Source organism: Sturnira hondurensis, unplaced genomic scaffold, assembly GCF_014824575.4.
Source record: "Sturnira hondurensis isolate 20B ecotype Veracruz unplaced genomic scaffold, ASM1482457v3 Scaffold0014099, whole genome shotgun sequence".
In the NCBI taxonomy this organism is placed as follows: domain Eukaryota; kingdom Metazoa; phylum Chordata; class Mammalia; order Chiroptera; family Phyllostomidae; genus Sturnira; species Sturnira hondurensis.
Genome location: NW_028086730.1, coordinates 1,370,437 through 1,397,128, shown reverse-complemented (window position 1 = coordinate 1,397,128; position 26,692 = coordinate 1,370,437). Strand labels below are relative to the sequence as shown.

At 62.0% G+C, this 26,692-nt stretch overlaps 1 protein-coding gene across 9 annotated transcripts in view; it reads right to left on the bottom strand.

Annotated features, from left to right (window-relative positions):
* Positions 1–26,692, bottom strand: part of PPFIA1 (PPFI scaffold protein A1) — a 71,193-nt gene that overhangs the window by 14,596 nt on the left and 29,905 nt on the right. For 4 of the 9 annotated variants that reach the window (XM_037062584.1, XM_037062576.1, XM_037062577.1 and 1 more), the window contains exons 5-21: positions 26,445–26,519; positions 25,981–26,082; positions 25,288–25,509; positions 23,770–23,916; positions 22,479–22,613; positions 21,629–21,703; positions 21,176–21,259; positions 18,646–18,777; positions 17,545–17,607; positions 16,643–16,722; positions 14,212–14,347; positions 12,216–12,439; positions 11,752–11,983; positions 9,461–9,490; positions 6,836–6,987; positions 5,828–6,000; positions 5,426–5,519 (exon numbers count right to left, since the gene is read on the bottom strand). In XM_037062584.1, coding sequence (XP_036918479.1) covers positions 5,426–5,519; positions 5,828–6,000; positions 6,836–6,987; positions 9,461–9,490; positions 11,752–11,983; positions 12,216–12,439; positions 14,212–14,347; positions 16,643–16,722; positions 17,545–17,607; positions 18,646–18,777; positions 21,176–21,259; positions 21,629–21,703; positions 22,479–22,613; positions 23,770–23,916; positions 25,288–25,509; positions 25,981–26,082; positions 26,445–26,519 — 2,156 coding nt within the window. The remainder of the gene's footprint in view (positions 1–5,425; positions 5,520–5,827; positions 6,001–6,835; positions 6,988–9,460; positions 9,491–11,751; positions 11,984–12,215; positions 12,440–14,211; positions 14,348–16,642; positions 16,723–17,544; positions 17,608–18,645; positions 18,778–21,175; positions 21,260–21,628; positions 21,704–22,478; positions 22,614–23,769; positions 23,917–25,287; positions 25,510–25,980; positions 26,083–26,444; positions 26,520–26,692) is intronic. The other 5 variants (XM_037062578.1, XM_037062581.1, XM_037062582.1 and 2 more) reach the window with 3 other exon arrangements.

Sequence of the window (26,692 nt, the reverse complement as noted above, 5' to 3'; positions counted from 1 at the left end):
GGGTGGGCCCCGCCCCTCCCCGCCCCTCCCCGCCCCTCCCCTCCCCACCTCCCCTCCCCTCCCCACCTCCCCTCCCCACCCTACCTCCCCACCGGGTGCGAGTGTGCCTCGAGCCCCTTCCTGTCTCCTGCCCCCTCCGCCTATTGCCGGTAGCTCCGAGCCACGCCGTCTGAGAGGTGAGACGCTGACAACTCAGCCTCCAAGGGGGGCTCCAGGGAGAACCGCCCACACCCCCCTCGGGCGAGGAGGCAGGAGACGCAGCAGGAAGAGGCAAGGGCGCTGGTTTGATGAGGAGACGTCGGTCTGTGTCCTGGGGACCCTCCCGACATTCAGCTTCACGAATTCAAAGAACGAGGCGGAATGGGGACTGCTGTCACAAGCCACTGGCTGATGTGGCAAGCAGGTGACAGACCAGATTTGGGCTGTTTCTATTCTACTTAGCTATTTATCTAATCAGTACTTGCCAAACCATGACATCAAGTCACCTGTGCTTTCAGAAAACCTGTATCCCAACAATGTCCCCCCATGCGCCCAGGGCAGGCTGTGCCCGAGATGCCTCTGCAACGCCCACCACCCCAGGGGAGCAGGCTGGGCGGCCCCGGGGCCCCTGCAGGCCTGGCTGCGTCACCCCCACGCCTGTGGCTGGCCACGCCCACCCCTCCGGAAGTCATTGTGTCTAGGGAGGAGACTTGACTCGGGGTGGGGTGCACAGGGCACCGCGTACAGACGAAGTGCCACAGAACCGTGCACTGGAAACCGACGCAGCCACCACCCAGTGCCACCCCAGCTAATTCAGTCGAGGCTGCAAGAAACAGCCCTCCCAGTGGGAAGCAGTTTCTCCCTCACTTCCTGTTAGCGAACCTCGCTGCCTTTCAAGGAGGAGTGAGCAGCTGTCTCCTGAGCAGCGTGGGAAGCACGTCGACAGCGTTGAACGGCCCCAGCACAGAGGACCTCGGGGGAGGAGCGGGCAGCAGACACACACTTGGAAACCCAGAAGGCTGCAGCCAAGGGCCCCTGGTCCTTCTGCTCCACAGCACGCGCTGGAAACCGCGATCCTGTCTACCGATGGCGCGGTCACCCAAGAGACACCAACAAGCCCAGGAAGCTCCTGCTCCCGCTGCAGGTCCCCCGGAGATGCCATCTCGTCCTCCACGTGAGAAGCCCAGGAGGGACTGGGGGGGGCAGGTCCACTGGCCCTGCGCACCGGGACGGCCCCGAGTCATCCTGAAGTTCCTAGGTCACTTTCAGTCAGTCGCTCCCCGCAGTGGGTTCTGCAGCACAGGGCACTGAGTGGCTCACTTGCAAAGGCACACGTGGGACCTGTGGTGCGTCCACTCAGCACCAGACTACCCCTCTGGACTCGCAAGGTGTGTTCAACCAAAGCTCAAAACAGTTCACGGAGAACTTCAGGCAAGTGTCTCCTAAGTCAGCCTTTGGTCCCGAGGATGAGAGATACTGTAACTGTCTAGGAACAGTCATACCAGAGAATGTGACAACTGTCTTCAGAGCTCAAGTGCCACGTTTTGAAAAGGCCCAACTTCTCAGAACAAGCAAAGCTGCTCACACAGAAAGTGCCCCGGACCCAGCGCTGTGCTGCCCTTCTGACACCCAGGATGGGGCCAGCCGGGAAGGACAAAGACCCATGGACTGCCTGCTCTTGATGTCCAGAGACAAATGCTGCTCAGAGACGGTGGCTGTGCCTTCCCAGGACACTGTCAAGCCCTGTGGGCCGCAGGAGCGACACCTCCCAGCAGCAGCATGCCCCGGTGCCGAGTCCCTGAGCACTGACCTGCCACGGGCCTGGCCGGGGGCTTGAAGGTCCCCAAGCCCAGAGGTGCACTAAGGAGCAACGGGGACCTTGCACCTTTCTAGAGACTTCGCTTTTCACACAAGGGGGCTTCCTTGCTGTGAACAAGGACCGCAGGGTTAACAATCGCCCTCAACTCTTTGTGCGGACACCGGCACAAGGCCTTCTGACCCCCCGGCGGCGGTCGTTCCTGTTCATACAAAACCTTCTCTGGCTCAGACCTCCTTCTGCATCTCTGAGCTGAGGCCCAGGGTCCTCACGAAGCTGCACACAGGTGTTGCGGGGGGGACGCCAGCCAGCAGGGTGAGGAGATCCTGGCTGGGCGGCTGGCCTGCTGTCTGCTGGCTTCCTGGCCCTGCCCCATCAGGCCAGTCCCGGGTCTAGAAGAGCTGACACTTGCAACCTGGCCCAGGGCTGTCACCCCTTCCTCTCTGGGGGGTGACTGTTCCCAAGCCCCTGCGCGGCTGGAGGGAAGGGGATCCGAAGAGGCTCCTGGAGAAGAGGCCACCGGCCTGAGACTTGTATTCATGAACGTTCTCTCTGCGCCTCACCCAGGAACTGCGTTTCTTCTGCCTGGCCTTGAGCACGGCCCCACACCGGCAGCCAACGTCCCCAGGCTGCAAGGGGCACGGACGGAGTGGCTACACCGAACACGCCAGCTCGCCTGATGACCGACCGCTTTCTGACGGTCACCGGAACACCCATCTCTCTGCTCTGGACAGCCTCGGACCCAGCTATGCCAGACTATGACCCACAGGGATAGACGCCCGGAAAGGAGCGTCCCTCACAGGTCACTGCTACCCAACACGAGACCTTGTCCAGCTGCTCGCCGCACCCCCAAACACAGGAGAGCGCGAAGGAGCCGGGCTCTGACGGCCCAGGCGTCTTGTCTGCCTCTGCCCCACGGAGCCTGAGCCTGGAGCCCAGGTGCTGCGGAACGAGGCACACACTGCCAGCCCAGACCCCCGGTCCGGGGTGGGGGGGTGGTGGTGCGGAAGAACTTGTCTGCATCAGCCCAGGTTCCTTCCCCAGTGTCAGACAGCACCACCTGCCTCCTCTGACCACCCACAGCCTCCGTTTCCAGAGGGGCCACCGCCTTGTGGAGCAGGACAGGTGGGGACAGTGCGGGGCTGCTGAGCCAGTCTGCTTGGGGACCAAGTCTCAACCCCGGGGAGACTGGGAAGGGCTCGCTGCAACAGTCCACTGGCACGCTGCCCGGCCTCAACCGGGCCCCGGGCAAGGGCACATTCGGAAGCAGGCCTGTGTGTGAGAGGAGGGTCATGTCGTCTGAATGATGTGCGCTTCACAACTGGATGGCAACACAAGGGCCCAGCTGCCCTCCACACCAGGAGGCTCCAGTGTGCCTTGCCTGGCCCCTTGCAGGGGTGTGCCCCAACGCCAGACTGCGCCTCCAGTCTCTGAGGAGCACGCAGGCATCCAGGGGCCGACACGCTCCCAGGCTCAGCTGCGCCGGCACACCCTGCAGCTGGGGAGTGCAGGGCGGGTGGAGGAGCAGCCGGAGTGGGCAGCAGCCATGCCCCAGGACTCCACACATGGCCGGCACGGCGGCCCGGACCAGTGGACGAACCGTGCACCCTAGGCCTGCAGGGCGAGCAGGAGGAGGTGGGGAGCACAGGTTAAGTGGACACACTTGCAGGGCCAGGCTCCCTCGGTGCGTCCACAACCAGGTGCAGCCACTGCACCCTGGCAGGTTCGTACTGATTCCCTACAGTGAACGAATTTGGCTGTGTACGTTTAGCCACACCTCTATAAAGGCACACCTTTGAGGAAAATGAGGGGCTAACAAGACGATTAAAAAAAAATGTGTTTAGGTTTCTACATCTACCATAAACGTCCTTTTTCTGAACAATGCACACTTTGCATTTATAGATGAAGCGTTTTCCTCAAAGCTGATTTCACCTGCAGCTGACTGGTCAGACTAAAGCCGAACCACCCTCTCCAGTCAGACAACGAGCCCTCGCACCCCCAGCCCATCCCAACCCCCGAACACAGGCTGGGCTACCGTGCACCAGCACCTTGCTCAGAGAGGGCCCGCCCGCAGACCCTCGGCCTCCGCTGCAGTGCCCAGTGAGGCGTGCAGGGCCGCCAACGCAGACGTCTTGGCTCTGGACAACCTGCCCACCACCAGCCCGCGCACACGCGTGCACGCACACGCAGGCCTGAGGGTGAAACTTCATCACATGCTGGGGCAAATACCTCAGTCAGGCTCTCTCTGCACAGCCGAGTGACTGAGCCCCCCCCCCCGCCCCGGGGAACCACAAAGAGATGCAGGAGACACAGTGACGCACCACGGCCACCTTCGAGTTTGGGGCCCTCCGGCAAACAGCGCCTTCTAGGAGGAAAGGGGCGGGCGCCGCCCTGCGAGATGGACACTCCACAGTGTGGCCCCGTGGGGGGAGGCCTGGGCCTGAGCGTCAGAGCCAGAGGACACTGACCCGGGTCAGCGTCCAGCCTGTCCATGCAGCTCACAACAGCGACAGCACATCGGCCCCCGCACACCCGCCCGTGGCCCGACGCCACTGTGAGCAAGGGCACAGACAGCAGCGCTCCACCCGAGGTCTCGCCAGTGGGGCTCCAGGAAGGGCCCCCGTCCGGACTTCTGAGAGGACTTAAACGGGGCGAGTTTCACAAGGCCAAGTCAACTGGCACGTCCGGCAGCCGAGAGCCGACGGCCCACGGGCCTCGGCGACAGGGTCCCAGGGGCCAGAGCTGGCCTCCGGGTGCCCCGATCGCAGGACCCTGCCCAGCCTTGCCCTGTCTGGCCCCCGCCGCCTGGCTCTCCATCAGAGTCCCGCCCACGCTCAAGCTTGGACCACAAACCACCTCTCTGGTTGCGGAAGCAGGTTCGGGGGGACTGTCGCAGCCTACCCCGCCCCCCACCCGGCTCTGGGCTTGAACAAGATCCAACCCACACCCGTTCCCCAGGGTGGGCAAACCCAGAGAGACGGCCCCCACTGGCCCCCCTCGCCTGCGCCTCCATCTGGCATGTTGGTGCCTGGGTGGCTTTGTGGAAAGCCATCTCCACCATTACCCCTTCCTTTCAAAGTCAAGACAGTTCAGAATTAAAACGTGAGAAGCAGACAGAACATCGAGAGGCTGAGATTTAAAAACTCAGAACCTGCCGAGGAGCAGCTTCCCACAAAGGACAGCTGGGCCCACCTCCTGCCGACGCCCGCAGAGACAGGCAGTCCCCGCAGGAGCCCACAGGTCCCGTCGGGGCTGCAGCCACACGGTTACATCCGCTCCCCGACGCGGCGGCACCCTGTCGGGCACCTTGTGCACAGCTCCGCACACATGCGTGTGGCTGACACTCAGGTGACAGGAGTATGTGGTCACTGTCCCTACACCCTGTGGCCAAGCCCGCCGGACCCACAACACCCCTGCTCTACAGCTCCCTGAGGTGGACTGGGATTCTGCACAGGGGGCCCTTCAGGACACGGCCTGCGCCAGTTCCCCAGAAGCACGGCCTGATGGGGGCTGGGCTTTTAGAAGACGGCACGCCCACGCAGCCGGGTGGTGCGAGTGGCCAGTGACTGCCAGGTACGCCCGGCACAGCCAGATAGTGTCCCGTGAGTAGGACACACGACAGAAGCTTACTTTTTCTGGAGTTTGCGGTTTTTCTCCGCCTGTCCTCCAAGCTTGCTGAGCCCCAGGCCATCCTGAGACGCGCTCTCTGACTCTGAGACACCAGCTGCGAGGAAGCAGAGTGGCCGTGAAAGTAAGAGAAAACCACCGTGGCCCAGTCAGGCGGGCCGGGTCTGCAGGGAGTGGGGGCTCTACAGGCTGTGTCTGCGACTTGAAGGTGCTGGGGACGGGAACCCATCCTGCCATGAGAGGCTGTTACTCTGGACAGAGGAGCATCACTGAGGCTCCCGGGTTTGCACGGACGCAGCTCCCCAGCCTGTGCCCCCAGAGGACTCCAGCTGGCATGGCAGACCCCGTGCATGAAGGGCAGGGTGCACAGGGCAGACCCCGCCCTGACAGTGTGGGGACACCAACCTTGGCCCAGCGCGTCCTTGCCGACGTGCCCGGGGCGTGCCTTTTCCTTCTTGCCAAACAAGCGGCCGATGGAGGACTTGATACCCTTCTTCTTGGGGGCTTTGTGGAGCGAGTCCTGGCTGCTGCTGCTGCTGCTGGGGTTGCTCACTGGACCATCCTGGGAGCCCGCGGAGCTTTGGGGACAGAAAGTGACCTTTAACAAGTGTCCTCATCACAAGGCGCTCTGTTCCCACGAACTGGGGATTGCACGGTTTTAACACCCACTCTCAAACTCCACTACAAACATTCCGGTCTCTGCGAAGACACCATCTTCACAAAACACACACACATAGGACACAGGCTCCCAGTGACACAGGACCGAGGCTGAGGTTCTCGGAGGGGGAGCCTCCCCCCAAGGGAGTCTGGACTGCCCCCACCCCAGATCCCCTCACAGCTAGTGACACGACAGCCCCCACTCTCCCAGCCCCCACATCCCCCGAGTGTGCCTGTTCCCCTGGCTGTTCACAAGAGCAAGGTGACTAAGGCGGGGCTGCCCCCTTGGATGACTGCCTGGTGTAGCGCAGGACCCACGGGGGCCATCCGGATGGGGAATCTCCGCAGCTTGGAAGGCAGAGGGCTCCTGAGAGCCACCTGCTGCCCACAGGGAGGAGACCACCAGAACGACGTGCCGTGTGCTGGGCAACCGCTCCAACAGGAGTAGCGATTTCCCCGAACAGTCCACCTGTTGGGGCTCGGGAAACGAGGTTTCCCTAACACAGGCAACCTCTCCTCACTTCAGTCCACCCGCACCCTCTGCCTGAACAGATCACCCCGATACCACACAGCATCCAGGCCCGCTGGTGCCCTGAGAACACCCCCTTTATCCTGTGACTGGAATCACAGCACTGCTCTAAATTCACTGTTCCTGCTTTTTTCCCCCAAGAAAAAGATCAACATGCTTTCATGATGCTGGAAGTGCAGACTCAATCAAGCCCCCCACGGGGAGTGGCGCCCACGCATGCCCCTTACTTCCTGACGTCCCTGACGTCCTCGTGGCTGACCGTGTGCAAGGCGCCTTTGTGCAGCCGGTCTAAGCGGAGGGACCTCGGGGAGGGAGGGGGGGACGTTTCACATTGTATCGTCGTCTTGTCATCTCGTACCTCTTCTTGGGAAGCCGGCAACTGAGGGGTGGAAATGAGTGTCAAGTTAGTTAGCAACATCGACCAAGAAAAAAAATCACACAGGCACAAATCACAGGCACACGCTGGTCTTCAGCCCGGCTTTGGGCTGATCACAGAGGCAGGCTGCGAGCCTGTGCTGTTTTGGGGGTGGCCCAGCCATGAGGCGTGGGGCCCTGGACCGCGGCGAGCACAGCATGGAGCCGCTCCCAACCCGCCTGCAGGTGGCAGACTCGGGCTGAGCCTGTCCCTGGGCCCCCAGGCAGCCGGTGGGGCCACCCTCCAACCCTATGACAGGAGGGGGCGTGGAGCGGGAGCCACCGAAGGGGCAGAGACCCAGCCCTCGGCCTCACCAACTAGACGGCATTCACTCCCCGATGAGGAGCTGGGGAAAGCGTCCGGATCCGATGCCACTCAAAAGAAAAGCCAGTAAGGTGCACACACCTCGGGAGCGGGGTCGGGGCACCACGAGCCAGCACCCTTTCTGACAGTGACACGGAGCTCTGCCGCCCTCCCGCCCGACCACGCTTCTGGCTGGTGCTTCCCGGTAAGAACCAGACTGCGTGTCACCACTGAACCATCACGTGCGGTTGAGACACAACGTGTGCACGCGCGCCTAGATGAAGCAACCCCAGGTTTTCACTAACAGATGGTGTCAGCGGACTCCCGGTCCCTCGGGCTGCAGGGAACATGAGTGTGGGAAGCAGGGTGGCCGCAACAACATGGGGACCAGAGAGGCCCCTGGGGCTCACTCCCACATCTGGGATGGGGGTGGGGCCCACTGGGTGTGGCAAGCATCTGTGCGCACAGTGAGACCGCAGCACCCAGCACGTGTTTCACTTTAATGAGACTGTGCAGAACGTGGCCCACTGTGTCCTGAGTGGCTCAACACCGAATGGCTCAGTTCAGAACGGGGCTGTGCTCATTCAGCACCTGACCGCCGGCAGCAGCCGAGTGGTCCTGCGTCCTTTCCGGACCCTGGCTGTCACCAGACCACAGGTGACGAGAACCTTGGGGGGACCTCGAGGGCAGGCTACAAGAGTTGTGAACAACCGAAGACAAAGAACAAGACAGAGGGGCCCACGTGGCCGAACTGACTATAAACTTGCTGGAAGCCAACGGCTCCCTCAGCAAAGGCCGCCACCTACTCAAAGCACAGCGGACAGGTCAAGCCCCTGGCTACGGGTGCCTGCCTCACCCCACCCGGCTCAGCTGGCCCTCGCCCTCTGGGGAATGCACCCCACGCAGGACGAGACCCCACATGGGACTGGGTCCCCCCAGGACTACAATCCACATGCCGTTCCAGACTCACTAGAAGGGGAGGCTCCCTGGAACCAGCACATGCCAGTGACACCGAGGGGGGCGGGGGGACAGTGCGCACACACCGACCGAGTCCGCAGGGCACTGGGCCCACGGCACCCGACTGGCTGCATCCCCACGACCACCCCAGAGGAGGCCCTCTGAGAAGCTGTCTGCAAGCCCGAGGCAGAGCGCTGGGCTCCGCAGCCGGGGTGCAGGGCGGCCTGCCCCCTCCCTCCCCGCGCAGGTCTTGCCCGCAGGACGATGGGAGGGTGCGCGCTGCGCCTGGTGCTGGTGCCTGGCCAGCTCACGGCCGGCACGCAGACAGACCCTGTTCGTAGCCACCTGAGGAGCCCGTTTTCATACCTGACGTCACTTAAAGCTATCACAGAAGGGTAAAGCCACGCACACACAGGGCGGAGAAGAGCCAAGCCACACACCCGTCAGTGACAGAGCTGGGACCCGAGCCCGAGGGGCGAAAGGAACGGCTGTCTAAGGGGCTGTCCTGGGAGCGCATCACCAGGCAGAGCGGGGCAGTCGGAGGACTGGTGGTCCCTCCTGACCAGGGTCACGGCCACAGTGAGGGGAGGGGCCCGACCTCCCTGTCGGGTTGCAAGGAGCCGAGGGCGCCCAGGGAGAGGCGACTGGAGGGCGAGGCCGGCTGTGCAGGTCTGAGACCAGGCGGCTCTGCTCGAACCGCTCCTGACTGTGGGACCCCGGGCCCAGCGCGCGGCCTCGTCAGCCTCCGTTTCCAGTGAAGCGGGGATCACAGCGGTAGCCTGCGTCTCACACGGGTGTTTGGAGAACTGGGTAGCAGGTTCGTGAACACGGAGCCCAGTGCCTGCACACAGTAAGGGCTTACTAGACGCCACCGGCTGCGGTGATTAGAGCTGGTTTTCCCCGGGGTCCCGCCCCAGTGAACACCGACACCACACGTGCCACACACAGGAAGAGGCCGCAGGGCGGGGCCCGATGCTCCTCGAGTCCCGTTCTGGGAAACCGCCAAGCCGCTCCCCCCACACAAGGCGGCACGAGGGGGGCCCGGCGGCCTCTGCACTGCCGGGACCACGTCGGCACGCGTCACCCCCACCCCCGCAGCGGGAGTTCACGTAAAGCCATAGGCTCTTGTTGACGCGGCACAGGGGGACAGAGGCACACAGACCACGGGACAGTTTACCTTTCTGCGACACTTCCTTAAATCGCTAGGCTGACAGAGGCGTGCAAAGAAATGAAGAGAAACAGGTTTAGTGCCCACGCAGGCGCTCAAAGTGCAACAAGTAGCAGCCTCGCGTGCCAGCTGGGGGGCGACAGGACGCGTGGGCCAGGCTGCGGAAAAAGCGTAACTGCGGGGGCGGGAGGTGCGCCCCCCTGCCCCAGTTTAAAGGTAAGCTGTTCAAAACCTACTCGGGCAACGCCCCCCAGGGACCCGGACCCCTTGGCCGGTGCGGGGACACTGAAGTGGGGCGCTCCTCGAGACTGCGCCCTCTGCAGTACCCCGCCCCCCTCGGCGGGGAACAGGCTGCACTGTCCAGAACACCAGTCTCCTCAGCGAGCAGGTCACCGCAGGGCCGGGGGCGGAGCTGGGCAGGCTGGCTTCGGAATGGCAAGGCCTCACCTAGAGTTTTATTTAAAAGCCCTCAAAACAAACGTGCTGCGTAAATGAGGAGCCCTGCGAACACGCGCTGGAGCGACAGCCGTCACAGCGGCAGGTGGAGACTTCACCTCCCATGACTCACGGTGTTTCCATCAGAAAAACCATCTGCGGAGGCACCCGCCACGGGCCCCCGGCTGACCAGACCGACAGTCTCACGGACCCCACTGCCACCCGGCAGTGCGCCATCTGGGGCGGGATTCCGTCAACCCTACGTGCAGTGGGTCGCTGCTTCTCTTCACGCTTTTAGAAATTTATCGACTGGGGGTGGGGGGAGAGAGGCCTGAGGTCCCACTTATCTACCCACTCAGTCGGCTCTGGCACGTGCCCTGGCCGGGGCAGCGAGCCCGAAGCCTCGGCCTCCCGGGAGAACGCTCTGCCCACTGAGCTGCCCGGCCAGGGCCGTGTGACTTCTGCACGCCGGGGAGGGGGCACCTCACTGTGAAGCACACGCCTGCGCAGTCCTGAGCAAGGCCGTTCCGACCGGCTCTGTTCTGCCTGTGCCCACGCCTGCTGCTCAGCGACACACGGAAGTTCGCTGCTCGGGGGAAGCACTATGTAATGAGAAGGGAAGACAGAGCCGCCACCACGCCCCGAGCCGAGACTGTGTGGGCACCATGCACCGCGGCTGTGACCTGCGCCTGTGGTGCCGGCGGTGCAGGGTGGGCAGGGGGGGGAGGAGGAGGAATCGACTCGGAGGATGGGAGGGGCTGAAGTCTGGATTAGCGACGACGGGACAGACAGAGCCCTGCGATGGCACAGGAGGTCCTAGCCAGACAGAAAAGCACACAGAGCGGTTGTCACGAAAACCTCTGCAGCACACACAACCACGAAACCACAAACGGGATCGTCAGAGTTTAAAATACTAGCTAATTAGCTCACGATGTCGGCCAAACTACCTCGTAACAGACTAATCACTACTCCACCCCAGGCCACCGATGGGGCCCTGGCAACAAGGTCACCTGCCAGCTCACAAGGCGGCTGGAAGGAGCTTGGACGGGGCAGCGAAAGGTGGAGGTTCGGTGAACTGTCAGCGTGCAGTGGGCGGCTCACATAGAGCCTGGAGTCCCACTTCGTCACGGCAACCCTAAAGCCACTGAGTTTCCAGGGGCTCTCCCAGGAAACCCAAGGAACCCCGGCTTGCACTCGCCTGTGGCTGCTGGCCTCCCAGGCAGTGCGTGCCTCGGAGGAGGGCCTGGCCTGCTCCGAGCTCCTGCCTCCTGGCTGCAGGCCCGAGCCCTGGCGGGGGTCCCTAAGGAGAAGGGCATCCGTCCTCCGTGCGCCTTCCACGCACTACCACGGTGCTCACTTTTGTTGAACTATTCAATCCCAGAAAACAAACATTCCCCCTTGAAGCTGCTGTGCTCAACATCACACAATAAAAACTTTTGCCCTGGCTGGTGTGGCTCAGTGGACTGAGTGCCAGCCTGTGAACCGAAAGGTCCCCAGTTCGATTCCCAATCAGGGCACATGCCTGGGTTGTGGGGCAGGTCCCCAGTAGGGGGGCAACTGATTGATGTTTCTCTCCCTCTCGTTCTCCCTCCCTCTCTCTCTGAAAATAAGTAAATAAAACCTTAAAAAAGAACCAGAACAGTTCCTGACGATGCACTGAGCTGGTGCTGAGTGTGAAAACAGGCCTGTCAGCGTGCTGTGGTTGAGTGGTCACACGCTAGCTGGCGCCCCGCGCCTTGGACTTGGAAGACAATCGCAAAGCTCAGCACCTGTGTTTCTTCTGGGCGAAACCCAGAGCCTCTGTGGACTGCCTGAGACCCAGCTGGGCAGGCGGGCGGGGACACAGCAGGGGGGCTCCCACTCACCAGTGTCATGACACCCAGTCTGTCCACTTCCCGAGCTGGACTGCGCGGGACCCGGTGTGGCGTGGACTGGCCGCTGTTTGGTGGGGAGGAGCCCGTGAGCGAGGAGGCGGGATATGGGGGAATGGAGCTCATGGACCTGAAACGACCAAGGTTGTCCAGGCTGCCGCTGCCCACGCGACTCTCAATCTCCTCGGCCCGCTGCTCCGTGCTCTCCTTCTCCTCCTGGATCAGCCTGCAACCCACAGAGACCCCTCCAGGTCAGCACACCGACCGCCCCCGGGTCAGCAAGCGCATGCATCACTGGGTGAGGAAGGCAGGGCATGTGAACTCCAGGAACAGCGGCTCGAAGAGGTGACGCCCAAGGGTATGATTACTGATTGGGGGGGGGGAGGAACAGGGATCGGCTGCTTCCTGACCTGGGACTGGCCCCACTGCCTGGCCCACGTGCACCTGTCCACACGCACCTGATCTCTTTGTTGATGGCGTCGAGCTGTTCCTGGAGCATCACGGCCAGCGTCTGGGCGTCGGCCTGCCCACTGGGGGACAGCAGCGCAGAGGAGCCAAAGAGCGGGTCCCCGTCGTCCTCGCCATCGGATAGGTCGGCATCACTCTCGAACGCCTGTGCCACGTTGGCCAGGACGCTGGCCTGCTGGGCCCGCTCCCAATCCTGCTCGTTCAGGGTCTGTACCTAGAAACCAGGAACCACGCCTCAGCCACGGCCCAGAGCACAGCCCCGGTTAGAGTGCCTTAAACCCATCTGAAGCTGTGCAGACTGCTAGACGGAAGCCCAAAGATTTGGGAGCAGTGGGCCGTGCTTCCAAGCTGCTGGTGCCTGGTACGGGAGCAGCGCCGAAGGACAGGGGTGGAGGCAAGTCCACAGGATGGCCTGTGACACTCGTGTCCTCACACCAAGGGGGGGGGCGAGAAGTTCCTGTGACATCACTCAGCACACTGAGGTGACCGAGTCAAAGAAGGCTGAAAGGTAAAGCAACGCACCCGCCCCACGGTCAGCCACACATGGCAACGAGAGAATGCATCTGTGCCCCCGCAGCCGGGCTCCCCTCAGCTGCCCTAACCCTCACTCGGGTCCCCTGGAGTTCCTGGCATTTCCCAACCGCTGCCCCCAGGGGGCACCCACGGCACAGGTAGGGGCATCAGCACTGCAGAGAGGCACGGGCCCCCCAGGTGCGTCCACTGTGTGCCTGCACGACTGCATGAATCTGGGGCACAGCAGGGCACGCGGGAAAGGCGCTCTGTGCCGAGCCAACCCTCCCAGGGTGAGGGGCGCACAGGCGGTGCACGCGTGGGGGGCTCTGTGAGCACCATGGGCTCCTTGCAAGCCCCGCCCTCTCCTGACCTCCTACAGCGCTCTCCGTCAGGGTCCTTCCACCCACAGCTGCCACCAGAGGGAGCACTTCTAGACACCCACGGGCTCACCCTCCTCCTGAGACCCAGGCCAGCCCCTACGGCTCACCCCACAGTCTCACCCACCACCCCGTCCTCTGAGGATGACCCGTTCTCAGTGGGTCTGCTCCCGCCAGCTAAGGGCACGCCCCACTCTCCCTAAAACAGCATAAACCACAGAGCGCGCCGGCCTGCCTGGCCACCACTGGACTCAGTTTCCACTCAGAGCCACAGCTCTCCCCAGAGCCCCTACTCCCTCGGCTGTGGGCCCCACCCGGGGCATGCTGGAGCCCCCCCGCTGCACCGCTCCACGCCCCACTGCGCCTCCTTTCACCCACGCACGCCACGTGCTGTCCCGCCTGTCTCCTGCTGCAACCCCGCCCGCGGGAGCGCGCCCCCGGGCTCCTGTCCTCCCTCTGGACCTGCCAGGGACGGCCCTCGAGTCCCCGCAGGCCCACGTGGCCTGTGCCCCAGGACACCCAGCGCAGGCTGAGCCTCCGCTCCTGGCCCCGCCCCCCGCCTGCCACGGTACCAGGAATGCGTGCTGTGTGTTACATGCTGCGCTTACCACAAAGCCAGCCGGAGAAGCGGTGCTCGCCTCTCCCCCTCCCTTCCCCTCTAAAACCAAGGAGCGTGCCCTTGGGGAGGCATACGAAGAAACAGCTGCCATCGAGGTGGCCACAAGGCCAGGAGAGCACACTCGCAAGGACCGTGAGTCCCAGCTCTGCCAGGTCCGTTCACGAGCTGAACAGGCCGCGTGTGAGTGGACTTGCACAGCTCAGACCCTGGTGGTTCAGGGTCAATGGCACGTGTAGTCAGTGGTCCCCGGTCGCCCCTTCAGAACAACTAACAAACACTGTGTCGTCCCTAAGAGGCCACATTCATCAGAATTTACCCTCTTTAAAAGGAAAGCGTACCTTTAAAGTAATCTTTTACCTAGAAAAAGGAAATGAGGGGAAGAGACAGCATGACCTATTGACCCTGCCACCCTACAATGTCTCCACGCCCTTGGGAGCAGAGGTGGCGAGGGAGCCAGGGGAGGATGCAGGCCCTTGCCTTGGAGGGCTCGTCCCGCAGGGCGGCCAGACGGCCCTTCTGGGGGCGCCGCAGCACCGCGCTGCCGCCATAGGAGTCCACAGGGCTGTCCGCCATGGGGAACCGGAAGTCCGGGACACTGCCCAAGTGCGGCCGGCTGGAACAGGAAAAACAAACTGTTATTAGAAGAAAAGTGAGCCCTCTGTGTGCTGAGCCCGAAGCTGCCAGTGCAGGACATCCATGGGGTCAGACGGGGCTCCACGGACCACGGACGGTGCGGCCCTCACTTGCTCCAAGGCAAGCTGCCTGTCCACCTCCACGCTTCCAGCCCCTCCAGGGGGGAGCCTCGATGTCCAGGAAAGCCGTCGCGGACCCTCGGACAAAGAGCTGGGATCCACCTCAGCAGTTCCTCAGCTCAAGCTGCATGGCCCTGGGACACTCCATCTCCTCTCAGTCAACCGGGAGGCGTGCCTGAGTGCCGCTGGCCCTCAGCTGCTCTGTGACCGGCCCACTTGCTAGGCTCCGTGGGGGCCAGACGGTCCTCACACCCCGTATCGAGGAGGCTGTCTCCGGTGTATTCCAAGGGGGCAGCTCAGGAGCCCCGGAACCCCTGCTAGTGCTTTCAGGGCCCGCAGCCGCACAGGCCCGAAGGCCCAGCACCCACTCGGGGAGGGACGGCGGCTGCCTTCATTTCCCACAGTCCTGAGGTCTAGGGAGAGCAAACCCATGCGTCTGACTGAAGTGAGTTAACAGTGCCCCATGCCTGGCTGCGTGGCCTGCAGACAGGGCCACTGTGACACGCCAGCTCATCCGCTTTCGGTTCCCACGCCCGTCTACGTTCTTTCAAAAAACGTCTTTGAAAGGCTGCATCACTCGTCAGAGCCCGGAACCCCCTCCCCCGACCCGGAGGAAGCTGCCCGTCCTTCCGCAGCCCCGCCCATGGCAGCTGCTTTGGGGCTGAGACTCATTTCACAGCCAGCGGGGATCTGCGCACGCACAGCCCCACACCTGATTCCAGAGGACTCACCCCTTCTCCCAAGCCCACAAGCGCCTCCTAAATCTAATGTCCTTTTCCAGGCCGACCTGCCCCCGCCCTCACCACCACCTGGCAGTGAGGCCCTCCGGCACCGAGGCTCCTTCCCGCTGCCCGAGACCTGCACGCAGACCCGTCTCTCAGCCTCCCTTCCCACTGAGATCGGGGCCGCCTGCTCTAGCTGCAGAGGGTCAAGAGGACTGACCCCACTGTGAAGTTGCGCCGCATGAGCTGAGCTCATGGCCTGCTTCTCGCCCTCCTCAGCTGGGCCCAGCCCAGGGCCCAGGGACACGTCACTCCCAGGTTCACAGCCCCGCTGACCGCATGGGCCCCGGGCCTGCCTCTCTGCAGCGAACCCCTTCCCCTGTGCTGTGCCTCTTCTGCCCACTGGCTCCTAGCCACACGGCTACGTGATGGAGGCCGTCTCCCTCCCGCAGCCTCTGCACAGCTGGAACCCAGAGCCCCTCTCTGGTCACCTTCCACTGGTAATGTCACACAGCGGGCTGGCGGACACGCCAAGACCCCCACTGTCACAACTGACCCACCACAGCCCCCTTCACACTCCCACACTGCCCCCACCCCCACCCCATTACTCAAACTTCCAAGAGTCACACCCACAGGGTCCACGTCCCCTGAACCCAATCACCCGCAGATCCACGCAAACTCACGCCTTCAGTCCCCTCAGCAGCGAGCCTGCCTCAGCCACACAGTGACACTGGCCTCTCACTGTTGAGGATCTTGAAGACCTCACTCAGCTAGTCGGGCGCCCGCCCCGCCCACAGTGCTCTCTCTGCAGACACACACACTCTCCTTCCCACACCCGGCCTCCCCGGCTGTGGACAGTGATGGCGTCTCGGCCCCGCCTCCTCACTGATGCCCCTCTTTTCTAGAAAGGGGGTGGGCAGGCCACAGACACACTGGCCTTTCTGAAGGAACTTTCCCACCCCTTCAATGAGTGACCATCCTGCCTGGTCACTCACTGGAGGAGGAGGGGGGAGGAAACAGCAGGACGCTGGCCACCTGCCAGCTGCACCCACGAGCCGGGCCTCCCTCCCACAGCAGCCACTCCGAGGAAACGGTCACCAAGGGCGGTGTGCAGCACACACATGGCCGTCAACAGCCCCTCCTGCTCTGCCCTACTTCCTGTGCACCGCCGTCACCCCAGGGCTTCAGGGCCCCCTGATGCCTGGGCCCTGCCTGCCCGTCCCCACTCCATCGGGGCCTGACTCTGCTGGCCCTTCAAGGGGACACCCCCCAGTAGGAGCTGATCAACCCGCTGTCACCCTCCTCCCAGGGCCGGCACCTCGTTCTGCCCTCCTGCCCACTGCTCTGGGCCGGACCGGGAGCTGTGACCAGGGACACTGCCCCCGTGCAGACACGGCAGGGGCTGGACTCAGTCGTGACTGGGAACCATCATACCTGTGGTGAAGGGGGGCCCCTCTTAGCCGCAGCTGGTCCAGCTCAGCCCTCAAAGTCTCGATGTTTAGCACCAGCTGATCCTACAAAACAGTGAACGACAGACAGTGCAGCTACCCCAGGACCCCAAGCACTTCCTGTCCAGCCTGCTCAGAGGTCGGCTGCAGCCACGGCAGGCTACCTGGGCAGCGATGGGCACCCAAGAGCGTGTCTCCCCAAGAGCCCCAGGCAGACCAACACTTGGCCCACCATGGGACTTCAGAGATGCGATGGACGAGAAGACACGTCTCAGGCCTGGGGGCCTTCAGGGTGGAGACACCCCGCCTGTCACCGAGGTCGGGGCCGAGACGTGGGGGGCACACATCGCCGTGCTCCGTGGCCGTCTTCCATCAAGGACCCCCCCCAACTGGCGCGCTCGCCTCCTTCCTGCACTCGGCAGAGCAGTCAGCGAAACTGACCGCTGGCATTTGAGCCCCTCAGCCAGTTCTGTGCCATCCCGCCCGCGACTGCCCAGCACACGGGCCACTCAGCCCTGCACGGGGCTGGCCCAGTAGGAATGCGCGGTGACAGGCAGTGGGCTCCCCACTTAATGTGAGAAAACCACCTGCCACAGTTCAGTTTTACATCGCACGACAGACTCCCACTTTGACTACACTGGGTTCAATCAGATCGATTTCACCTCCTTCTTTTGAGCATTTTGAAGGCCGCGTGAGCTTACGCCCGTGGCCTACGGAGGCTTTCTGCTGCCTGCTCTGCCCTAGACGAGAGGCTGTTTGGCCCCCGCCGCCACACAAGGCCAGGCGGGAGGCGCACTTGTGACCCCATGGCGCCAGGCAGGCTCGCCAGAAAGCGAGCCCCGCCCAGCACCGCTTCCCCAGGTTCAAACGACTGGGAGATCAAGGTACCTTATCGTGTTGAGTTTCTTCTAGTTGCTTTTTTGTATTTTCGACTTCTTGTAATAGAGAATTCTGGAAAAGACGGAGACAGGGCTTCAGTGTCGAGTCGTGAACAGCCCACGCACCACTGTGTGGCCGCACCCCCGACGACAGAAGCAGCGCACCCCAGAAGGGGGCGCCGCCGCTCCCGAGGGAGAGGTGGCAGCGAGGCCTGCGGGGCAGCCCCGTGGCCCCAGCACAGCGCGCGCCTTCTCAGGCCGGAGCGCTGCGTGGTGTGGGGTGCACTACTTTTTGTCAGTCACAGCAGTCGAGGAACCTTGGGGCGCTCGGGAACCTGGCCCAAGTCAGACACAGACACTCTGACTGCATGGCCACCTGGGGGTCCACAGTCACCCGCTGCGTGAGGGCTCAGCGTGCAGGAAACGCGCCACCCAGTCAGCCAGCAGTCACCGCCGGTGCCTCCCCCCGACCGTGGCCGAGCGCCAGTCCCAGGTAAGGCTCTGCCTGCTCGACCCCTAGGTGCACCGGGGCCATCAGACCAGCTGAGCCCCAGTGCCACCCTTGGGAGCCCCACCCACACAAGCTCGGGGCCACCACCCCTCTCTGGTCACCACTCGGAGCCTGGGCTCAGACGTCTCACACACCAAACCCACAGAGGGAAGGCGCAAGTCGGAACTCAGGACTCTGGGCTGGCCTCCTAAGCCCCGCGGCTGGCACAGCGTGGGGCGGGGGTGCCAGTGAGCGGGGGCCTCTTCCTGTCAGCGACGCCTAACTGGGACATGGCTGCCGGCTCTGTCGCATTTTACGGCTGCTTCCACGGTAATTATTGATTAGCACGAAGCTCTTTTACTCAGTCATAAGAGCAAAAGCCTGAAATATTCATTACCTGACCTCTCAGGAAACCGGCTGCTGACTCCTGCTCTGGAGTAAGAAGGGCACCCCTTTTTCCAGGCACACAAACTGTGCAAGGACGTGACCCAAGACAGTGAGCAGGTGGCAGCCGGCATCCCCCCACTGCTGTGGAGAGGAGCACCTGCCCCCCACGAGGCCGTGCGGCACAGAGCACGATCGACGCTCCCGCCGGTGTGTGGTGCGCCCGAGACTGCTGACCTTGTCCTCCAGGGCGGCCATCCGCTCCTTCAGGTGCAGCTGCAGCCTCTCGTTGGACTCCGAGAGCAGCTTGTCCACCGTGTCCGACAGGCGCTTGTTGTGCTCCTCGTTCATCTTCTCCCGCTGCCGCGCCTGGGACAGGGGGGGCGGCGTTCAGCTGGCGAAGGTGCGGTCTGCACCTCGCAAGCACCAAGGACCAGAGGCAGGAGTGACGCAGGCCACAGTGTCCTCATCTGTCCTTCCCACTGCCGCCGGCGGCGACCACGCGACCCCCAGGACCACTTGCTGTGGGGGCAGCGCCTTTCACAGTGTCGGGCGGACGCGGGAGGCAGGCAGGCAGGCAGGCAGGCAGGCGGGTGCACACGGCGGGGGGGCGGGGGGGCGGGGGGGCGGGGGGCGGTGTGCAGACAGACACCGGTGGGGCTGTACCGGGGAGGGCCCGGGGCCTGCTTCCAGGGAGGGAAAGGAATGTAACCCGCAGAGCAGAGGTACAAAGAGTCACGTGGAAAAAAGTCAGCAGAAACAGACTTCCACTTGTTTTTCTCTATGTCCTACACCACTTAAACTTTGTGTAATAAAAATTCGTATTGAAAATTGCACATAATTCTAAGTAACTTAAAAGCGTATCACCGAAGTTGGTAAGTCTGTACAGCTGACAGCTCTGTAAAGCTACCACCAAGCTTTCGTGGGGGTGTCCGATCTCCCTGTGTCCCTGGGCCACACTGGGAGAGGGCGAGTTGTCAGGGACCACACGTGAAACACACAAACATTACAAAAACTGAGGAGCGAAAAAAAAGGTTTTAAGTAAATTTAGTTTTGTGTGGGGCCACATTCACAGCCACCCTGGGCTGCATGCGACCCACAGGCTGCAGGCTGGACACCCCTGGAAGCTTGCTTCCCCCCATCCTGCATGGCCACAACAGGGAAGGGGAGGGACAGGAACTGTGCCCACACAGCCCACGTCAGGGAGGCCCAGATGCTGGGGTGCTTCTCCAGCTGGGGGGCAGCAGGGCCAGGGCCGAGGCCCCTGAGCCACGCCGCGCAGGCAGAAGTGGCCCGCCCACGGGACTGTGCTCCGGGTCCCTCGGTAAGTGCCGGCTCCCCCTTTCCTCCTGTGGCTGTTGCAGGTGCAGACAGCACTCGAAACCAGGCCTATCAGGCCCAACCACCACCTGCAGGAGACTGTGGGCACCACAGAGGGCACGAGCACCCAAATGTTAGCCACGCACAGCTCTCAAGTTGACTGAGAGTGACCAACGTTGTAACCAGAACCCATCGCAACAGGAGTCCCTCAGAACTGTCTCTGCCAGCTGTCAAAGTGACGGAGCGTGCCGTGAGCAGGCAGAAGGCTAGTTCTCTGTAAGGTGAGCCTGTGCATTCACCTGTGCCTATATGCACACATGTGCACATACCTATGTGTGTGGAGAAGCCTGTGTATGTGTGCATGCACCCGTGTGCATAGTTGTATATGATCTTGTGTATGCATGTTCACAAGCCCATGTATGTGTGTGTGTGTGCATGTATAATAAGTTTGTGTGCATGAACCTGTGTAGAAGCTTGTGTACAGCCGTGTACGTGGAGTTGTGTGTGCCCACATCTTTGTGTACATGTGCATGCATGAGCCACTGTGCATTTGTGCACACGCACATTCATGATCCCATGTATATTTGCATGTGCATGAGCCTGTAGGTGTGTGTATGTTCCAGAGCCTGCATGCATGAGCACGTACATGAGGCTGCATGTGTGTGCATGTGTGTACACTGGGAGGTCAGAGACTGCCTGGCACGTTGCCCCTCAACCAGAGTCAGATCGTCACTGCCTGGAAACTCGCATGTGGTACCTGGTGACCCACGGCCACAGGCTCCTGGGGATATGATGTCTGGTGGCCGCACACTAACGCTGCAGGGCTGGTGCTGGCTGCCCCTGGACCCCCTGGGTATGCCCTGCAGACATCTGAAGGGCTCCTCAGGAAGAACTCCCAGGATTTGCCTGACACTCACCACCACTGCCATGGTCTCGGGCTGTTCTTCGCCCACACAGCACGGTCATGAGGTCCTCCTGCCCAGACACGTCTGCCCTACTCTGAGCTGTGTCTGCAGTAACCATTTGGTATTTTGGGACAGAGGCCTGGACCGTGACCTGAACTTGGGACTTAGGTGCCATATCCTCAGCATGCAGATGCTGGGCCAGGCCAGCTTCAGGGGCCCAGGCCAGCACCTGAGGCACGTCTGAGGAGTAGCCCAGGTGCATCCCACGAGGCCCGGCACGGTTCCCCTGCCAGGACCATCAGGGTGGCTGGAGGCCTCCTGGACGCAGGGGCCCCCCTAGCCTCTGCAGGACTGCGTGCAGGACCAGGAGCTTCCCTGACACCAACAGGACACGCAGCTGTCCACGTGGCAGAGCGCCTACCAGCAGATAAGGCGCAGGCGTGGCCGCCAAGTGAGTGCAGCACAAGGCAGGGCGGAGCGTGCCGAGCCCCCCCCCGCCCCCCGCAGCCCCCTTGGTGCCGGGGCGCCTGCTGGTCACGTACCCGCTGCAGCTCCTGGTTCTTCTCCTCCAGCTGCGCCTCCATCTGGCACAGCCGCTCCTCGATGTTGCCGTGTCTCTCCTCCGCCTGTCGGCAAGAGCGGTGTCACTCACCAGCAGCAGCGTGGCTCTGGGGGCCTCACGGTGCACACTAACTACAGCAGCAGCAGCAAGCACACCATGCGCCATGCGGACGCGTCCACCGCGTCCCCTGGAAGCGTTTCCTCACATCTACCAGCACATCCAGGGTGGCTGCATGTGTTCGCCTGGGGGGCAGCTGGCCCCTCCTGTGGTGGCCCTGGGCCTGGCTGGGGTGGGGACAAGCTCTGGGAGGGAACTGCGCCTCCTCGCCCCGTGCCCAGTGCCCAGGCTTTCTCAGGCTGCCCCCTCCCGCGCCTGTGCGGAGGGTGTGCGTGGAGAGCGGAGCGGCGAGCACGACCGACGGCGGCACGGCTACCTTCCTAAGCTGGGAAGTGAGTTCGCACAGCTTAGCTTCCTGAGCGGCAGAGCTTCCAGAAGACAAGAGGTCGGACTACAAGGCCGACGGGGCAGGAGAGACGGCAAGGGAGAGGAGAAACCGAGACTTTAAACGCAGGTCACGACGGAGAGGGGGTGCTTCTGTCACCACCGTGAGTAGGAGACCAGCCCCACAGGTCTGTGAGCGCTGGGTGGCACCCGACCAACCCAACGCTGGCCGCGCGACAGCATCCTGTCGGCCCCTTTGCGTCTGCCCTCCCGGCAGCCTACGGGCCGCAGCCAGCCAGACACCACCACCAGCCGCCGCTCCCACCGGGGCTCCTGCGCCCTCCTCGGTCCGGCGGGCAGGGTAACTGGGGCCATCCTGCAACTGCCCTGTCACTGCCTGTGTCCCCCACAGGCGGCGCCTGGGAGGGCCTGTGCTACGTCTTGCACAGGCCTGGCCAGCAAGGGCAGGACAAACGGACAAGTCACTCAAGGCTCCCAGGCTCGTTCTGACTGTGCCCCGAGGAGAGCAGCCTCCCCATCTGAAGCTCCCCCCCACCTTCCCCAGAGCGGCTGCCTCGGCTCTGAACTCCTGGGAACAGTGACTCTGTGACTGCCCACACAGGGACAGACACGCAGCACACAAACCAGAGGGGAAGTGACGTCGGACAACAGAAAAGGCGGGACAGTGTCTGATACTCGGGAAGCATCCCAACCTCCAAGAAAAGAGCACCGAGAGCTGGGGGCTGTTCCGGCAAGCCCCGAAGCCCCAGGGCCAACGAGGCCCAGGTTCGCCCTCCCAGGCAAACCTCCGCTGTGCAGGGGAAGGAGGCCCAGGGCAGCACCTTGGAGAGGGCGGCCACCCGCTGCGCCAGCTCGGCCTCCACCTCCGGCAGCGTCTCCGCCTTCCGCAGGGTCTGCTGCAGCTTCTGCTCTGCCAGCTCCAGGCGCTCCTGCAGCTGGCGGTTCTTGTCCTCGGTCTGCAGAGAGAGCACGGCGCGTGTGGGAGGGCCCTCCAGCCATGTCCACGCTTCAGCTGGCGGCAGGTCCGGGTGCCACCACCTGCCCACCCACCTGCCCACGGCTCTGTTGCTGCTGCCCAGTGACAGCGCCCCCCCCCCCCGAGGGGCTCGCCCCCACTGTCTCAGGCCAGAGCGGCTGCTCTCCCTGAGTGCCGTCCCTCTGCACTACGGAGGCCCCGTTTTCTGCAGCACCCCGGTCATTCTGGGAAAGCCGGGCCTTTCCCCTGGTGGCTGACCACCAGTCTGCAGCCACAGCACGGCTTTCGTCTCCTCTGCAACACCCACCGACCCTCCAAGAGCATGCCTCAAAATGCCTCTCGAGTTACTTTTGTAAACGCATGTTACTCTTTCTTTTCAAAAAACCCTCTGACTAAACAACTTCAACATGGAAAACTTAGACAACACGGTTTTTTGAAAAGCGCGTGCAGCAGGTGCCCGCAAGGCGAGCACCTGTGTCCCCACAGCCCTTTCCGCTCCCCTGCGTGCAAGTGTGTGCCCACGCCTCTGGGACACACACACGGCCCATCGTGCTTTCCGACCCTCCCGACTCACACTCGTGGACACCTTGCACTCTCGAACAGCACTCCACCGTGTAACTTGCCGCGGCTGCCACACAGTTAAGCCTTACTTTCGTTCTTGGCCCTAGCGATACACTTACAGCACCTTTAGGAACCGGGTCTGGCTGCGGCTCCCTCCGACTGCCCGCCACTCCGGAGGAAGCGGCGCAGCCACAGGCGCCCCTACGGCTGCCTCTCCGCCTCTGCCCTTTACTTACCAGCACACTGACCCCCACCATGCACGAGCAGCGGGGTGGTTTTAAGTTCTTTGCCACTCTCTGTTTCTTTGGTAAAAAGTGCCAACAAACAACAGTTTCGTGTCCAATTAAAACGAAACAGAACGGGGGAAGATCGAGGAGCACAGCTCCGTGAACTGGGAAGAGCGGCTGGGCAGTCGACTCGCCCCACCGAGTGACGGCACTTCTCAAGCGAGCAGTCTGCGATCACGCACGCGTCACGTCAGGGGCCGGGGCTGCAGCTGGGGGCCCCGGAGCAAGGTCTGTGGCGCCCGGTAACGAACTGGCAGGAGGAGACGCGCTCTGTGGGGGGGCTCCTACCTGGCGGCGCGCGGCCTCCTTGTTGGCGATCTCGTTCTCGAGCCTGTCGTTAAGGTCGTGCACGGAGGCAGCCTCGCGCTGCGCTGCCAGGTAGCGCTTCTCCAGCGTGGTGATCCTCTCCTCCATGTCCTCCTTCTGGGCCGCGGCCTGCTCGGGGCGGCCAGGGGCGGCACAGAGCACAGCGAAGTTCATGAGGGAAGGAAATGGACCAGACCCTCACCCGCAGGCCAAACGTAACATTTGCGTCCCCCAGATTAGATGGGCAGGGTGACAACTTCCTGCAGTGTGACTGAGAACATTCGTCTCAACTGCCCGGCAGCACCCACCCGGCTCACTGCTGGGCCTGGACACTCGGTTAACCGAGCCCACGCTTTGTACATGACACTTCAGGAATCGTTACCAGCCACCCCAACGCGCACGAATCCCAGGGGGCGAGGCATGTGACGAAGCTGTGACCCCGTGCCTCCTGACATGGGTGGGCTTGCACACACACGACAGGACTCGGCCCCTCCGTGGGCACAACAGTGAGACACCTGTGTCATTTTCTTGGGTAAAAGTTGGATGAAATCACATCCAGTGACCACAAGACACAGGAGAGACTCTCGATGAAATTTTAAGTTAACCAGATACAACCTCCTACGGCCTAGTGCCGTGACAAGACCGTATCACACAGCGTTCAACACTGAAACCCGGGCCAGAAGCTCCTTCTCGTGCAACCCCTGCTCCCCCACAGAAGTTCACACTCAGTCCCTTCCTAAGGAGCCAATGACAGCAAAGCCTCAATGTGGACAGTGACAGGCTCCCCAAGAACTTGTCACTTCTCTGCACATGATGCTCTGCCACGCGACAACGCCGGGCTGCTGGAGCGCCGCACCCCCAGGCCACACCCCGCCGCACGCCCGCGGCCCGAGAGGGCTGCGCCGACCTCTCTGTGGGAGGGGGAGAGGCCGGGCTCCTTGCCCACGTGTTATGTTGGTGAGCGACAGGTTGAAGTGATGGGGGCCAACACCAGGAAGTTCTCTGCCTCTCATCTGTCTTTCGCGACCGTTAGTTTCTCGTGAATTCTTACGCAGAAATGAGTACATTTCCACGTATCGTCAGAGGCGCCCTCCCCCAGACTGTCCGAGACCCGAGACTCAGCACCACTGGCACCTCTGAGGGCAGGACGTCGGAGGGCTCCAGGCGCACCCATGCTCCCTGCTCGGTCCGGGCGACGCAGCCACCGCTGTACGTGGACAGGCACGTGGCGGACACCGACATCCACGTGCTCGAGTGCATGTCAGAAGGAAGCCCGAGCACGGCGAAGGCGGCACTCTGCCCAGACCCAGCAGAAACGAGGCGGCCACAAACTGCGCCGAACCGTGCTCTGCCTTCAGAGACCTTGGGGCGGGGGCTGGACTACTGGCGCTGCCTGCCCATCCCACAGCACTGTTCTCTCTGCTGTGTGCATGCAGCGGCCCAAAGGTCACAGTGCAACTGGGAGGGTGAGGGACGAGGAGCAAACCAGACGGCCCTCACCTCCCGTGCGTCCCGCTGCAGCTTGGTGTTCGCCTCCTCCGACTTGATGAGGTCCTTCCTGGCGGTGTCCAGGTCCTCTTCCAGCTCTGCCACATGGGAGGACAGGGCGGCCAGGCGCTCCTTCATCTGGCCTTGCTCCCGCGACTGCTTATCGATGACCTCCTGCAGCTCCATGACCTTCGCAAGGTCTTCCTCGTGGCTCAAAGAGCCATCAGAAGATCTCTGACAGGGGAAAGTTCTTAAATAGCTTGTTTGATGCGCTAGGAAACCAAGTACTTCTGGGAAACTGGGAGAATCAAAATTGATTTATGGGCCCTGGCTGGTGTGGCTCAGTGGATTGAGTGCAGGCCTGGGAATCAAAGGATCACCAGTTCGATTCCCAGTCAGTGCACAGGTCTGGGTTGCAGGCCAGGTCCCCAGCACGGGGCTTGTGAGAGGCAACCACATATTGATGTTTCTCCCCCTCTTTCTCCCTCCCTTCCCCTCTCTAAAAATAAATTAAAGATAGATAGATAAAAATATTTTTAAGAAACAGATCCACGCCAGCTGCTGGATTGCAGAGCGTGCACGAGCGAGCGCACGTGACTGTGGGAGGTGCCGTCTGGGCAGCAGGTGTAACCCCTAACAGCCCTGCGTGTGGGGCAGACCCGGAGACCGCAAGTCAGAGCGGCGCGGAGGAGCCCAGAGACTTGCCTTTCCATTCGTGCTCGGCGTACTCTCTTGTTCGTGGTTCATGTCAAGCACCCCATCTGCCAGTGTTTTTTTCTGATTATTCTGTTCTTTAAGAATCATTAGCTAAACCAAAAAATGGAATGTGAGAGCACAGCAGTAAGTAAAGACAGCAAAACTCCTTTCGGAAAAACACAACGACAAACTGCAAACATGATACAAAAACAGATACGCGGTGATGCTACTCGTCCCGAGTACAAGTAGGTTAACAAAACCAGAATTCGTTATCCACTGGACAAACGAGTCCTTGAGACTCTGCGATAAAATTCCAGTTCACTGGACGTTAAAATGACCCGGAGGGGTTGGCCCTCGATCAGAAAGGCCAACACCCTCTGACAGCCACCACTACAGTTTTCGTAATGTTTTTCAAATTAAGATAAAAATGTAAAGCCCTCACTTCAAACCACGCGATGACGCATGAAGCTTACCTCTTTGTGGGTGGCACCTAATTCTTCTTCTAACAAGCTACACCTTTCAAGGGCTACTCGTAAGCGCTCTCTCACCTGAAAATCGAAGGGGTGGACTTTTGTGCAAACATATTTATCTAAGTCTTAACAAACAGTTACTCTAATACACTATTACTGTAACACAACGTAATGGAATAACCTAACCTCTTCCATTGATGCTAATGTTTGCTTAATAGCTTAGTAACTTTAACTTTTAGAAAAATATTTCC